Genomic DNA, 16,435 nt, shown 5'->3' on the forward strand with positions numbered 1-16,435 from the left:
TGGTTAGGGGAGGCTTGCTTGGAGTGCATGGTCTTTCCAGGAACTTTTTCAGTGTCACTGTGTTAATCAGCTGGTATATTTGTCTGAATGTGGTGGGTTCAGTACCTTTGTCACTTGACTTCTGTTGAATGTATTGGGCATGTCTGACACACAGTCACCTCCCCGTTTTGTTGATACACACCCAGAGAGCATGCAGTTCTTTCAGGGACTCCACATGCTCGTCTGGGCTTTGAAATGCGAAACCAGAGACTTTAACATTACAACCTGCTTACTGCCCCTCCTCTCCCAGTCTATTCCTGGGCTTCACAAAGGTTTGGTGCATGTTAGAACAACAGTGTCTGTCCTCCTTTCTAGTTTGGCAGTCTTGATCAGAAGTTGGCCTTGGCAGAACGTATCCGTGGGCACGTTCTGTCCCTGGCTTTGCAGATGTACGGCTGCAGAGTTATTCAGAAGGCTCTTGAGTTTATCCCCCCAGACCAGCAGGTAATTGTAAGTTTCCATTTTAACTTTCTTCTTGATGTTGAATGTTTCTTGCTGTTTGGTACTTGAATTATTATACACTTGTTGCATTGTTTTTGTCTGTCAGTGGTTTTCCTTAGATTTGGTTTGTGGTATATATGTTATGTTTCATGTGCATGATAAGTGTGTGACATTCTGTGAATCCATTACAGACAAGGAGTGCCATCAGACTGTGCCATCTCACAGTTAAACAATTTCCAGTGTTTCCTGTAATCACATTGTAATGTGGCACGTGGGGACGTTGATAGTGAATTGGCAGACGTCTATTTAAATCCCTCCAAGTAAACAGTTCCCAAATTGTTGCTTTTTGTTCCCAAATTGTTCCCACTCAGTAGGACCTTGCTGCATTAATGTAGGAGGTCAAAATCCTGCCTTTCAACATCAACTATATACTTAATGCACTCTTGCGTACTTGGGAGGAATTCTTTATTCCTTCCAAGATATTAGCCAGAGAGACCAAGTATTAGACACACATGGGAAATCACCTAGATTCTGCTGCGAACGGGCTGGCAAAGATCCCGTTCCCTCATCCAGGATTTCATTAACAACGTAGATATTTAAAATGAGAAATGCAGTGCATGATCCAGCTTCCAAAGATTTTTGGGAATCACAATTTAAGGATCTCTCATTGGCTTATTAAAGCCCATTTCAGTTTTTAATTTAGAAGTATATTTACTTTGGGTTAGGCCTGGGCTATTTCTTCAGCACAGCAATAGGGAGGAGTGTTTGTGCTGCAAGAAATCGTGGTGTGGGGGCCCAAGAGAAGTTCCTATCAGTCTAAGTCTTTTCTGAATTAATGTCCCAGTATGGTGTGGAGCAGTTCTCTGATCCTGAAAGTGGCATGGTGTGGATCAGTTGTAAAAGTGAAATCCTGACCGTTGGTGGTTTTTATAGATTCCACACCATGTTTTATAAGAGTGGAGCTGTTAGCTCCACTGTCGCCTAAACTCCTATTATAATTAGATTAATCTTACCTGAGTTCCACTTACTTTGTCCTGTACTATTGTATGGCATTGCTGTGCTCTGAATAATTATCGCCATCTACTCCAGCAATGGCTGCATTTCATTGATGACTAAAGTATTTCTCATGTAGTTTCACTTCAGATTTTTTTAATGTAAGTTCTCTGCGTTCTATATTATTCATATGAATGCTAACTGCAATGCATATGGATGTTTGAGACAGGATGCTTGTCGGTTGTTCCTTAACTAGACAACTGCTTCACCTAACTTTGTAATCATAAATGGCTTTTTATTAGTTATCTGTGTAGCACAGTAAGCTTAGTGCATAGCATCACCGCATCATCAACTGTTGGAAAACTTTCATTACAGTAGTGATGAGGCACAACCAAGTTCTTCACGGAGGACTTTTAAACTTTAGATTTAGCGTGGATGTCCTTTGTTTTTTGTTTTGTTTGGGTGGGTTTGGGGTTTTTTTGGGTTATTAATGAAGATTCTGCATGGATATTTGCCAGCTATGAACTCTGGGGGTGCTTTCTGTTTGTATCTGTCTGTCTTTCCAATAGAACGAGATGGTACGGGAGCTAGATGGCCATGTACTGAAGTGTGTGAAAGACCAGAATGGTAATCACGTGGTACAGAAGTGTATTGAGTGTGTACAGCCTCAGTCCCTGCAGTTTATCATTGATGCATTTAAGGGGCAGGTAAGTTCTTGAGAAGATAGAAATAAAATGTTGAGCCCTCATTATTTGTGTTGTTTAGTATCACTTTGAACAGAAGCTTAGTTGCTATAACTCACTCAGACCCTTGGGTTTTCAGCTGTAACAGCTTGTTTCCTGCAAACACCCCTGGGAAGAATTTAGCAATAAAATATGGGTGGACACCTCTTCAGTCACAAGCGTTGTCCTTTTGCCTGCCGAGATATCACACAGAGCAGCCTTGCAAAAATCTATTTCACTGGAACAAGTAATATTTTTTTTGGTGGGTGAACAATTAGGTTTTTTCCACCAGTCTTCATAGTAAGGATGATGAGTATGCTTTGCTTTGTGGCTGGACTAGTAAATTTTCATCGTGACATTTGTTTTGAAAAGCTTTCCCAAGGGTCCAGTTGTGGGCCAGAAAGTTTAATTTAATTTAACAACTCCAGAGATGTAGAGCCATTTCTGCCCCATTCCGTTCCTGGAACTCCTAGTATGCTTATGAATAGCCATTTAATTATGTAGCAGCCTTTATCTGTGCTATTGTAGTTCAGTTATCTTGACCTTTTCATTATAAAATCCCTATTTTAAGTGTCTCCAGCTCTGCTGCCATAATTGGCTTTGAATTGAAGCTGAAAGATGAAATCCTAGCCTGAAAGTGAGTTTTCGTTTTGATGCTAGGACTCTTTCAGTCCTCATTTCGCTTACATTTTCAAGCACACTTATGGTCAGAAAAGTAACAGTTAAAAAAACCACCTTCTTATACATTGAGTCTTCTCTATGGTTGTTTTCAAGTTGCTTCTTTCTTTACTAACACACCCAGTTTGTTTATTACCATTAGCATTGCAAAACCAGTCAGCTATAGGACAGCAAGCAAGATTCTAGCCTGCCATGTTCCTTAACAAGCTAGCCAGTTACGCTCTAACTCTTCCAGTGCAGTATCAGTGCAGGAGGCAATCTAAAAGGCAGAAAGAGTATCGCTAGAAACTTAGATCCCAGACACTGGCAGTTAGAAAAATCTTCTCTCATCTTGTGAAATGAGCCGGTTTCATCTGGACTTTATACTGAAAGCGTAAACATGGCACCTCAAGATCATGTCAGAATTTAACTGCCTTTGAAGAGGCTTTTGTGTGCTTGTTCAATTCAGAAGAAGCTTTTTATTATTTTTATAGTCCATCCGGCTGAGATAAAGTAGCGGCTTTGTGTTAATCGGTTTTAAACAGCTGAAGAGAATATTTTGCTTTAAATAACAAGCTGAGCAAGAGTGCTTGACTGAGTAGGGAGGTGAGTTCTTCCCAACCTATTCTCATACTTTGGGAAGGGGGAAGATTCTTTGACACCTGGTACCCCTACAATGAAATGGTAAGGTCGTAAAATAAACCCAGAGAGTTGAGGAAATTCAGTTATCAGTGTATTTTATCATGTGTCCTCAGTGCTGATTGAAGGACAGAATGTACTTCACCCTCCACTAAGCTTTTTTACCTGTCACCTCTTTAAGCCACTTCTTACATAATTTTTGGCATGTAACTATAGTTGATAACCAGCATAAAGTATCCATACAGCCAAAGCAGAAAGTTGTAAATCAGTCTTTATAATAACAACATCCAGCTTTTGTAAAGCGCTTTACAAGGAAGGTTAATATCATTATCCTCATTTTACAAATGGGGAAACTGAGGTAGAGACGTGGCTTGTCCAAGGACACCCAGCAGGCCAGTGGTGCGATGCTGTCCCGCGGGGGGCCCCCCTCAGAGGCTGTCACCTGTTGCTGGAACCCTGTAAGGAGTGGGGGGAGCCTCAGGAGGCTGTTGCCCCTCGCAGGAATCCTAAGGTTGAAGCACAAAGTGTCATGGAGGTCTCTGGAAGTCACAGATTCTGTAACTTCCGTGACGTAAACGTAGCCTTACTACTCATAGTGTGGCCTGGTAGGTAGAGCAATAAATTGGGACTCAGAAGACCTGAGCACTAGCAATCATTCAGTCATAATTTTGGTTACATATGTGGAACAGATTCAGTGAATAAGATGCTGCTATTTTTACCATCACTTTTCTATTCAATTATAAAGAATGCTTAAGCTTCAAAAAGTGGGACTAAAAGAAGTGTTTCCTGTACTGACTTGTATCTGTCGAATGTAGGTATTCGCATTGTCTACACATCCATACGGCTGTCGTGTGATTCAGCGGATCCTAGAGCATTGTCTGCCTGAGCAGACTCTTCCCATCTTGGAGGAGCTTCATCAACACACCGAGCAGCTTGTGCAGGTAGTGGGCAGGAATTAGGAGGGAGGTTGCTGTACAGCCTGTTTAGTTATTGCTCTGTATTGCTGAAGTTTTGGGGCTCTGGTATTGCCGGTGCTGTACAGACGTACAGTAAGGACAGTCCCTTCCTCGGGGAGCTTACGGTCCCTGACTAGGGACAAGATGTAATGGGGTGTAGCCCACAACCAGGGGAGGAGGGAGAAGACGACAAGGGTGGCAGCGTAAAAGGAACCCAAGATTGCAAGTATTATAATAAAAGGGTATGTCTAGACCAGTGGTTCTCAATCAGGGCTACGCGTCCCGCTGGGGGTACACAGAGGTCTTCCAGGGAGTACAGCAAGTCATCTAGAGATTTGCCTAGTTTTACAACAGGCTACATAAAGAGCACTAGTGAAGTCAGTACAAACTAAAATTTCACACGGACAATGACTTATTTATACTGCTCTATGTGCTATACTTACATTGCAGTGTATAATATTTATATTGAAATTGATTTATTTTATAATTATATGGCAAAAATGAGAAAGTCAGCGATTTTTCAGTAATAGTGTGGCTGTGACACTTCTGTATCTTTATGTCTGATTTTGTAAGCAAGTCGTTTTTAAGGGAGGTGAAACTTGGGGGTCCGCAAGACAAATCAGCCTCCTGGAAGGCTGCAGTAGTCTGGAAAGGTTGAGAGCAGCTGGTCTAGAGAGTCTGTAGAAGAGGCTTCTCAGCATGCGTAGACAGACATGCACTAGTTGTGCTCAAGCTAGCATGCTAAAAACAGCAGTGTACCTGTGGCAGCATGGACAGGGGTCCAGGCTGGCCACCTGAGTACGTACTAGGGGGGTCAGGCGCATTTGTACTCAGGGGACTAGTCTGAGCCACCATCCATGCTGCCTGCCAAAGCCACATGCAGAGCTAGCGCATGTCTCGCAACCCATGCTGAGGAGCACCCTCCCAGCTGTTGTGTAGATATACCTTCTGGGTACAAATTGAAAGCATCAAAGCTTTTTAGCCTTTTGAAAAGTGAAGAAAAGAAATTACTGGCTCACTGGCAGGCTACACACCTAGCCATTCTCATTGGGTGTTACAGTGCAGGGCGGGGCAGGTGGGGTGTCTCAAGAAGGTATGTGAAGGGAGGACAGGGGATTGGCTCTGTGAACTGTGTTAGTATTCTAGTGTAGGTGTTTCAGTATTCTAGAACTTGGAGGTTGAGGACATTTGAAATGGTTTCTTTGCTTAAGCAGTTAGTATAATCAACATGCTTCATGCTCAAGAACCAATTATTCTGGATTATAATTGGCACAGAGTTAGTCTTTTATGTCATATTAAAATTTTAGAATGTGACCTTCTCTAGCAGTAGAAATCTTGATTATATCATTTAAGCTAATTATAGACTAATTAGTGTGTAGTTAAACTAAGGTTTACAAAACTTATTAGCACAGGGAGCTGGTTTAGCGTTAATGGTTTCCATACGCTTTGTTACAGGATCAATATGGGAACTATGTTATCCAGCATGTACTAGAACATGGTCGGCCTGAGGACAAAAGCAAGATCGTAGCAGAAATTAGAGGCAACGTGCTCGTGTTGAGTCAACATAAATTTGCCAGGTTTGCATTTGCTTCGTAAAGTCCAAATCCTATAAAAACACTGTTTCTCCTACATGTGCTAGCATGCCAGAAGCTAGCAGTAGCATGCCAGGGAAGTATCTTAACACAGTTATTCCAAATTGCTTCCTCCCTGGCTTGCTTTACTGAGGTGTACTATCCATCTCCCATGCAGAGTGTTAATCAGTTCATTGTCTCCCCTGTGCAGCACACAACAGTTGTAGCAAATCACTTGGTGACTCTGTGCTATAAACCCAGGTCCTCTAGAACAGAAGTTGAGACCAGCAAACCCTTTTCACTTTTCGTATGTCACATTTTACACTTGGACCTCCAGAGATGACAGGCAATAGCAGTCATTTGCCTTCCTGTCAAACAGAGTAATTATGGAAGGTGTTCACCGAAACTAAGATATCACATCCCTCTTTTAATTGTCCTGCATTTCCCTGTTCTAACCCAGGATCTCCTTTCAAGTTGAAATACAGTGCTAAGAGGGACATGCTAAGGACAACTCAGATAGCACTGTGATGGATGTGATATAAACTTAAAATTTTACACTGTAGGCTTTCAAACTAGGGATGCACAAGTTAATTTGGATGAAATAAGACCTGAGCTGATCCTTTGCTCAAATTGCTTATCAAATCCAAGGTTTGAAATAGTGCAGTAAACGTCTTTTTTTGCATGTGCTTCTATGCTTCCTAGTTTTGCTCAGGATGTGAAACAGCAGTTCTAGAAAGACTGCTCTTGGATGTATGCATCTCAGCCCAAACCATGAAATCCTGTAAATCTTGCCCCACTCCTTGTTCTTGTGAGTTTTCCAGATCAAAGGGATGTGGACGAACTTTTAAATATTAGTCCATGTGAGCCTTTTGAACTTTGTCCTTAATAGAAACCAAAAGTTCTTTGGTCAAGATTCCAAAATATCATGCTGCTGAATTTCCATACCAGCACTTCCTGGCTTTCCTAATGGCCATTCTCGGTTAGAGACCCCAAGATCATCACTCTGGGGTTGACTGGAAAGCTAAATCGGGATATTGTGGGGTGACATACTACCACCTTCTTGTGTTGCAGCAATGTTGTGGAGAAATGTGTTACTCACGCCTCCCGCACGGAGCGTGCCATGTTGATTGATGAGGTGTGCACTATGAACGATGGCCCTCACAGTGCCTTATACACCATGATGAAAGATCAGTATGCCAACTACGTGGTACAGAAAATGATTGATGTGGCAGAACCAGCTCAACGGAAGATTGTCATGCACAAGGTAAGCAGCTGCCACCAGTTACTAACAGTAGGGTTTGTGCTTGGGAATCATCATAGATTTTGGAGTTTGTAGCACAAAGATCTAAGTGGCTGGAACTTAAACCTCTTCAGAGTGCAACCTATCAGTCAGGTTCTCAATGCATTGAACTGCTTAGTGCCAAGCATTGCGTGTTACATTCTAAGACAAATTCATTAATCTCTAGCAGTAAGAATGAGGAATTCCTCCTGATAAAGCTGATTTTTAGTGAGCTGTGCATGGCTCTAATCCTGGCACTTTCAAAAATCATGAGAGTTGAGAGGCAGTCCTGAGATCCTAAAAATATTCCCTGAAAGGTGGCATTTCAAGCATATATCTTTCTCTATAGAGTGACTCATACTTGTCTCATCACGAGGACTGCCATTGGTTTATCCCTCCTAGCAGGTATACCATTTACACACTTGGAGGTAAAACTCATCTAGGGTCTTTACCAATCTTTTCTGGCCTACTTACATGCATGTGAACATGGGGATTTATAACAAAAGTGCTGATACAATTTGGGCTGTAACAAAGCCAGCTAGACATGTTGAAATTCAGGTACGTTTCAGAGGTCTGGCAATGATGACACACTTGCCCTCACTGAGAACGCTGTTCAATAATGAGAACCTCACCATGTACTCAGAGGAGCTGAGCCAGACTTCTAGAAACAGCTGAATCCAGAGGTGTTAACAGGAATTCTAAGGACAGTCACCATGTTTGTCATTTCATGCTGAAACATTACAACAGCACTTTAAATAGACTTTCTTTAAAAACTTGATGTAACTTCTATGCTATGGAGTGTGTAGGCTTCATCCATTTGGAATATGCAGCATACACTGCATTTAAAAAGCAGGTGTCAGATTAAAAATTACTTTTAAACAAATTTCCTTGTTAGCAAGAACACCTTAGATTAATCAAATTGAAAACTCAGTTTTGCTTTCTGTCTTTAGTTGCACTGTTTGCTTTCTGCATTTTTCTGAGCTTGGTGAGTTAATACATTAGTCAGTTTTACTTTTGTTAGTTTATTCGTACACTGTTGCAGTGTTTGAGTTTACAAAGGTTGCAAGATTAGATTTGTTTGTTTTTTTTAAATAAGGAAACAAATTTGTCTTAAATATTGCAATACTACCAACCCTGGATTCAAAATAATGAGATTTTTAAAATAATAATTTGGGGCTTTTTATTTGCTTTCTGTTTTTTGAACCTTTAGCAATTGTGTTTTCAAGCTTTTCTCTACAACCACAAGGAACAGAAACTTGTTTAAAAAAACTCCCCCTAAATCTGAGATTTTCATACAATCACACAACTGCAGGGATTGGGGCTGTATGAAAAGCACCAATTATAGCTAGACTAATAATACAGTTATGAGAGTTGCCAACATGGGAATGTAAAATCTAAATGCTGGGATTTTCAGTGGAACCCAAGGAGTCAGGTACCAAATCCTAATGCAATTGAATTCCTTTAGACTCCTTTGAGAATTGAAGCTAGACATTAAGTCATTTGACCAGACAGTGTTCCTTTAAAATAAAAGGAGCATGTATGTAATTTGTACACCACAGTGTGTGTGGGCTTGTCTGCTTGGGGAAGTTAACTGGTATAGTTTTGGTGGAATAATTATCATTAAAACAATCTACAAGCAAAGGCTAAAATTCTGAACAGGGCTTAATTATCTGCTGCCAAGATGGACGGCGTAATCTGAAAATAATGTAATTTTATTCTGGAGGTGGGTATTTATACCAGCATATAATTCTGCAATAGCTATGCTGTCACTTGGGGGGAGGGGTGTTAGTACCTTGTGCTTCCTTCTGTCAAGCCAGTTCCTTTCCTTTGATCAGAATAAGCAGCTAATTAGGTGTCTGTGTAACTATGTCATTGGCGTAATAACATGGCTTTTTAAAATGTAGTCTGTCTTCTACAGGGCTCATCCAAAATAATGGACTTTGCTTGTAGATTGTTTTAATGGCCGTTTTCTACAGCCAGTTTATTGATGCAATGCCATTATACTGTAAAAACGATACATTTATTTTAACACACAAGAATATGACCAAACCATTAAACCGTATACAATCACCAAACTGGACAGTGAAAACTCAGAAAAGAATCACAGATGCAGGCTGTTGAGGGATAAGACAAAGAAACACCGTTGCGGAGTTAGCGTGTTTTCTACAGCCAGTTTCCAAATTAGCCAGTTGAACCTGCTTTGGAAATATTAGGGTGAGGAAGGGAAAGGCATAAAGCTTTGTGACGTTTACAAGACCGATAATTGGGTTCTTGAGGTTAAATGGGCTCAAATCAACTCGTGCCTGAATTAAAGGAAGAGGGGGTGGATTTAGGATTTCCTACCTTAGGGAAATGGAACAATAATGTATTTTTCTTTCCCAGGGGGGAGAGGAGAAGGAGAAAATATTTATGCATCAATTTTCAATGTATTTACTCACCATTCCTATAGTTTCAACCTTGAAATTAAAATATGCCTTCTAGTTATGTCGTTGAAGAAATACACAAGCAGTGTGGACCTTTCTCATGTATCGCTGTCATGACTCATCCTTTTCTTAGGACTTGTCTACATAGAGAAATTGAGTGGCAGAACTACAGTGGTATAATTACGTGTACTCCAGCTAGGCCCCTGTGTGGATGCTCTATTTCAGAATAAAAGTGAATTTTACCCCACAATAGTGTCCTCATGGGGACTTACACTGTTATAGTTCTGCCAGTTAATTTCCCCAAGACGACAAGTCCCTCGTAAACATTGGGGTTAGAAATCTGATCAGAACTGTTCAGGAATTGTCCATCAGAATGATTTTCTGGTGGAAAATGTCCTTTCCACAACATTGAAATTTTCCATCTGGAAAATCGAAACAGCAACTCCCAGTAGGCAGGAAGTGAAATTGATGAGAGCCTTCCAGGTGAGGCTGAATGCCCCAACTCTCTACCTCCCTGGCTGTCAGCCTCCTCCCAGCTTTGGCAGCCAGCAGTCCACCTGGAAGGCTCTTGTTGGTTTCACTTTGTCTGTAGAAAGCTGCAAAATTCCAATCTTTTTCAATGGGATTTTCCTGGAAATCCCTTCCCACGGAAAACTTCACATTTTTGTCCCAAAGCAGGATGAAAAGACAAACTTTTTCAAAAATACGATGTTTTTCGTGGGATGGGATTTCCATTTTCCAGTCACCTCTAAATCAAACTGCTCTTAAACAGAGGACGCTGCCCACCTAAAAATAACCCAAACTGCTTTTAGTTTTCCTTTGCTAAAGTCACTGCTGCACTTACGTTACTGAACTATAAATTAAAATTAAACCACTAAGGTATTAGAATAGGGTTCTAAAGTGTAGTCCATAGATCAGATGTTCCAAAGAAGGCTGGCTGAGCACATGGTGCTGGCTCTCTTCCTTGTTTCCAACTGCTAAAGTTTTTATTAAAAGGCCACTAAAATACATTACTTTCCTAATATTACTTTTCCATGTTAGCAGTTGATCAGTGGGAGGGGAGTTGTGGCTGGGTGATGGGGAATGAGAGAGGAGGTGACTATTATGGTATAAGACTGTGTCCTTGAAGAAGTCTGAGTACAGAAATCCCTCAGGGCGTATGTGGTTCTGGTTTCTAAACTTCCATAAACCTTTTTGTCTCCTAGATCCGGCCTCACATTGCCACCCTGCGCAAGTACACCTATGGCAAGCACATTTTGGCCAAGCTGGAGAAATATTACATGAAAAATGGGGTTGACTTAGGGCCAATTTGTGGACCACCAAATGGTATCATTTGAGACAATGAATTTCAGAGAAACTCACTGGCCATCAGGCATTTAAAAACCAGCAACCGACAATATTCCAATATACAGTTAGAAAATGTTTTATGGTTGCTAAACTACTAAAAATACAAACAAAAATAAGCCTTTGTAAATTTCTTTAATTTTATTATGCATAACATGTACTAATTATTTTTTTTAATTAACTAATTGCCCTGCTGTTTTACTGGTGTATAGAATACTTGTACATAGGTATCAGATGTACATGGGAGGCCACATTTTTGTTCACTGTTGTATCTATATTCCAAATGTGGAAACTTTCAGGGTGGTTGGTTTGAAGAAAAAAAAATGTTTTTAATTCATCCGCCTCGCAGGTGACTTTTTTGCAAATACCTGTTTTTCTCCTTTTATTCAAAACTCAGCAAGAAGTTTGAATTTTAGTTAAATGGCAAAAAACCCGCATTTAACGCTGTTTATAAATATTAAAAAAAAATTCAACTTGCTAAAGCTTCAGTTTAAAAAATTTTTTAAGTTTTTGAAACTTTTTAATTGCTTTTTCTGTTTTGTTTTTGGAGTATAACATGCTAAAGAAGGTAGCTTAGCAGTCAGTTTTGAAAGAAAACGTACGCACCCAGAAAGTTTTTAAATCAAGAAGGGCGGGTGTATTTGTTTACTGCCTACTCAGTTTGTTCTGTTAACACTGAAAGACAAAATTTGATTATTTAGCATGAGGAAAAAAAAATCCAACTCAGCTTTGGTCTTGCTTCTATAAATATATAGTGTATACTTGGTGTAGACTTTACATATATAAAAATTTGTAGTATTTTCTTGTTTTGATGTCTAATCTGTATCTATAATGTACCCTAGTAGTGGAACATACTTTTGATTGTACAATTGTACATTTGTAAACCTCTGTAATGTAAATGTGGAGAAGTTTGAATCAACATAAACCCGTTTTTTGGTAAGAAAAAAATTAGCAAAACCTGTGCATTTCAGTGTATATTCACACCTTTTATGGTCGTAGCATATAGTGTTGTATATTGTAAATTGTAATTTCAACCAGAAGTAAATTTTTTCTTTTGAAGGAAATGTTCTCTTTATACAGCCTAGTTAATGTTTAAAAAAAAAAAAGCTTGGTTTTATTTGTCACCTAGTCGAACAGTAGCGATCCTTTCTAAATGTTATACAGAATGATTCAGTTCAAAATAGTGTTCTTTTGAATCTTAAAAAAGTAATGTTTTGCTTATTTTGTGACAGTAAAAAAAAGTGCAAAAGTACAGAATCCCCTAGTTTTCCTTACAATCAGAGTCCCCTTTCACCTTGTAAAGTGTGAATCACCTTCCCTTTTTGTACAGAAGATGAACTGTATTTTGCATTTTGTCTACTTGTAAGTGAATGTAACATACTGTCAATTTTCCTTGTTTGAATATAGAATTGTAACACTACACGGTGTACATTTACAGAGCCTTGTGTATATTTCCAATGAACTTTTTTGCAAGCACACTTGTAACCATATGTGTATAATTAACAAACCTGTGTATGCTTATGCCTGGGCGACTATTTTTTGTAACTCTTGTGTAGATTGTCTCTAAACAACGTGTGATCTTTATTTTGAAAAATACAGAACTTTGGAATCTGGGTTTGTGCTTTATTTGAACATTTTCAGTATAGTGCCACCAGGACAGATTTTCTTATTGCCTTTGCCTCTTTCTTTCTGGCCTTAAGAATCTCTCTCAAAACAATTTTAAAAGGATGATGCACTGGGTAAGGAATCTATGGATAGTAATTCCATGCTTGAATAATAAGAATATAGCAGTAGGGATATATTACAGACCACCTGACCAGGATGGTGATAGTGACTGTGAAATGCTCAGGGAGATTAGAGAGGCTATTAAAATAAAAAAAACTCAGTAATAATGGGGGATTTCAACTATCCCCATATTGACTTCATATATATCACCTCAGGAAGGGATGCAGAGAGAAAGTTTCTTGACACCTTAAATGACGGCTTCTTGGAGCAGCTAGTCCTGGAACTCACAAGAGGAGAGGTAGTTCTTGATTTAGTCCTGAGTGGAGCACAGGATCAGGTCCAAGAGTTGAATATAGCTGGACCGCTTATTAATAGGGACATAATATAATTAAATTTAACATCCCTGTGACAGGGAAAATGGCCCAACACTGTAGCATTTAATTTCAGAAAGGGGAACTACACAAAATGAGGAGGTTAGTTAAACAGAAACTAAAAGGTTCAGCACCAAAAGTAAAATCCCTGCAAGCTGCATGAAAACTTTTTCAAGACACCATAACAGAGGCTCAACTTAAATGTATACCCCAAATCAGAAAACAGAGAGAACCAAAAAAGAGCCACCGTGACTAAACAACAAAGTAAAAGAAGCAGTGAGAGGCAAAAAGGCATCATTTAAAAAGTGGAAGTTAAATCCTAGTGAGGAAAATAGAAAGTAGCATAAACTGGCAAATGAAGTGTAAAAATATAATTAGGAAGGCCAAAAAAGAATTTGAAGAACAGCTAGCCAAAGACTCAAAAAGTAATAACAATAAAAATTCTAAGTACATCAGAAGCAGGAAGCCTGCTAAACAACCAGTGTGGCCACTGGACGATCAAGATGCTAAAGGAGCACTCAAGGACGATAAGGCCATTGCGGAGAAACTAAATTCATTCTTTGCATCGGTCTTCGCAGCTGAGGATGTGAGGGAAATTCCCAAACCTGAGCCATTCTTTTTAGGTGACAGATCTGAGGAACTCTCCCAGATTGAGGAGTCATTAGAGGAGATTTTGGAACAAATTGATAAACTAAACTAAGAAGTCACCAGGATCCGATGGTATTCACCCAAGAGTTCTGCTGTCTGTAACGTATCATTTAAATCAGCTTCTGTACCAAAATGACTGGAGGAGAGCTAATGTGATGCCAATTTTTAAAAAGGGCTCCAGAGGAGACCCTGGCAATTATAGGCCAGTAAGCCTGACTTCAGTACCGGGCAAACTGGTTGAAACTATAGTAAAGAACAAAATTGTCAGATGAGCATAATTTGTTGGGAAAGAGTCAACATGGTTTTAGTAAAGGGAAATCATGCCTCACCAATCTGGAGGGGGTCAACAAGCATGTGGACAAGGGGGATCCAGTGGATATAGTGTGTTTAGATTTTCAGAAAGCCTCTGACAAGATCCCTCATCAAAGGCTCTTAAGCAAAGTAAGCTGTCATGGGGTAAGAGGGAAGGTCCTCTCATGGATTGGTAACTGGTTAAAAGATAGGAAACAAAGCGTAAGAATAAGTGGTCAGTTTTCAGAATGGAGAGAGGTAAATAGTGGTGTCCCCTAGGGGTCTGTCCTGGGCCCAGTGCTATTTAACATATTCATAAATGATCTGGAAAAAGGGATAACAGTAAGGTGGGAAAATTTTCAGATACAAAACTACTCAAGATAGTTAAGTCCCAGGCAGACTGCGAAGAGCTACAAAAGGATTTTGTGACTGGATAACAAAATGGCAGATGAAATTCAGTGTTGATAAATGCAAAGTAATGCACACTGGAAAATATAAACCCAACTATACATGTACAATGATGGGTCTAAATTAGCTGTTACCACTCAAGAAAGATCTTGGAGTCATTGTGGAGAGTTCTCTGAAAACATCCACTCAATGTGCAGCGGCAGTCAAAAAAGCGAACAATGTTGCGAATCCTTAAGAAAGGGAGAGATGATAAGACAGAAAATATCATATTGCCTCTGTATAAGTCCATGGTACGCCCACAGCTTGAATACTGCATGTAGATCTGGTCGCCCCATCTCAAAAAAGATACATTGGAATTGGAAAAGGTTCAGAAAAGGGCAACAAAAATGATTGGGGCATGGAACAGGTTCCATATGTGGAGATTAATAAGACTGGGACTTTTCAGCTTGGAAAAGATGACCGGGGCTGGGGTGGGGGCGATATGATTGAGGTCTATAAAATCATGACCGGTGTAGAGTAAGTAAATCAGGAAGTGCTATTTACTCCTCTTAACACACAAACTAAGGGCCACCAAATGAAATGAATAGGCAGTAGGTTTAAAACAAAAGGAAGTACTGTTTCACACAAGGCACAGTCAGTCTGTGGAACTCCTTGTCAGAGGATGTTGGGAAGGCCAAGACTAACAGGGTTCAAAAAAGAACTAGATAAATTCATGGAGGCTAGGTCCATCAATGGCTATTAGCCAGGATGGGCAGGGATGGTGTCCCTAGCCTCTGTTTGCCAGAAGCTGAGAATGGATGACAGGGGATGGCTCATTTGATGATTCCCTGTTCTGTTCATTCCCTGTGGGACACCTGGCATTGGCCTCTGTCGGAAGACAGGATACTGGGCTAGATGGACATTTGGTCTGACCCCGTCTGGCCGTTCTTATGTTCTAAAGCATAGCCTTACTAAACTGAGCGCTTGGTTTTAACATGTATTGGAATGAACAATATGATTAACAAGGTATTTCCTAGTTCCATGTGAAATTAATATTTCTGTATGTATCATGGTTTGCAGTTTTAAAAAGAACATTGGAGATTGCCTTTAATGAGGCTACTCTTATGGGTGGAATTAAACACATTCATAAAAACTTGTGGGAGTACAAAGGGACTTAACTTAGCACATATCTCAGTGTCTGCAGTGGGGTCTAAGGCCCAGATCCTCAAAGGTATTTAAACTTCCAGGAAGTTCAGTGCCAAAAATATCTTTAGGACCTGGGGTTCAATGACTGTGTTTCCTTAGAATTCTGTACCACATTGTCACAAAACTACATTTCCCAGTTTAGTGGTTTTTTTAGGTGTTAAAATAATACTCCATGTCTCTGTGTCCATCAACAGCACCCCCCGCCCCCCAGGTGAACTGGCATTGCTTTAATCAGATAGTTTTGACACTTAGTTTAAATCTTCGATCAAATAGTAGGTTTTCCACTACTTTTCCCCCCCAGATTTTTAAGTTAGTCTCTGCGTGCAATAAGCAGTAATGTCACACTGTCAAATGCAGTCAGCTGCAGTTCATGACAGGTGTTTTGTTATGCTCATCAGCTATCACACTGAAAATTCAAAGCCTTTCATATCTCTTGAATGCTTATTGTAGCATAATAGTACTTGGCACTTAGTCCCTTTCATGCAAGGAGCTGGGAATGCTTTATTGGTTTGAATTAATTTTGGCAGCACTCCTCTGAGCTGGGAAAGTATTACTGCCATTGTACTGAGGCAGGGCGAAGGGAAGGCCAACGTCTTCAATAGTCTTAAGCTAACTTTGGACCTGGTAATCGGCCTTGCTGCAGCCACCTCTCTGGGGCAAGGCAAAAGGGGCTGGGAGTCTGGCACCTCTGGAAATCAGCCCTTAAGTGTCCCAACTGGGGCCAAAGTCTGCGGCCGATCTCC

General features: G+C 40.1%; 1 protein-coding gene and 1 non-coding gene across 9 annotated transcripts in view; both read left to right on the forward strand.

The window, feature by feature from the left end:
* The window catches only part of PUM1 (pumilio RNA binding family member 1), a 130,847-nt gene extending 118,180 nt beyond the window's left edge, over nucleotides 1–12,667 (forward strand). For 4 of the 8 annotated variants that reach the window (XM_074934155.1, XM_074934159.1, XM_074934160.1 and 1 more), the window contains exons 17-22: nucleotides 355–489; nucleotides 2,043–2,180; nucleotides 4,307–4,432; nucleotides 5,903–6,024; nucleotides 7,090–7,282; nucleotides 10,926–12,667. In XM_074934155.1, the coding sequence (XP_074790256.1) occupies nucleotides 355–489; nucleotides 2,043–2,180; nucleotides 4,307–4,432; nucleotides 5,903–6,024; nucleotides 7,090–7,282; nucleotides 10,926–11,057 (846 nt within the window). In that variant the 3' untranslated portion in view covers nucleotides 11,058–12,667. The remainder of the gene's footprint in view (nucleotides 1–354; nucleotides 490–2,042; nucleotides 2,181–4,306; nucleotides 4,433–5,902; nucleotides 6,025–7,089; nucleotides 7,283–10,925) is intronic. The other 4 variants (XM_074934158.1, XM_074934161.1, XM_074934163.1 and 1 more) reach the window with 1 other exon arrangement.
* Nucleotides 7,870–7,955, forward strand: LOC141974764 (small nucleolar RNA SNORD103/SNORD85). The gene has a single exon (XR_012635806.1). It is a non-coding gene; the product is annotated as a small nucleolar RNA SNORD103/SNORD85 (small nucleolar RNA).
* Nucleotides 12,668–16,435: the final 3,768 nt, after the last annotated feature.

The sequence above is a fragment of the Natator depressus genome, chromosome 19, assembly GCF_965152275.1.
Source record: "Natator depressus isolate rNatDep1 chromosome 19, rNatDep2.hap1, whole genome shotgun sequence".
In the NCBI taxonomy this organism is placed as follows: Eukaryota; Metazoa; Chordata; order Testudines; family Cheloniidae; genus Natator; species Natator depressus.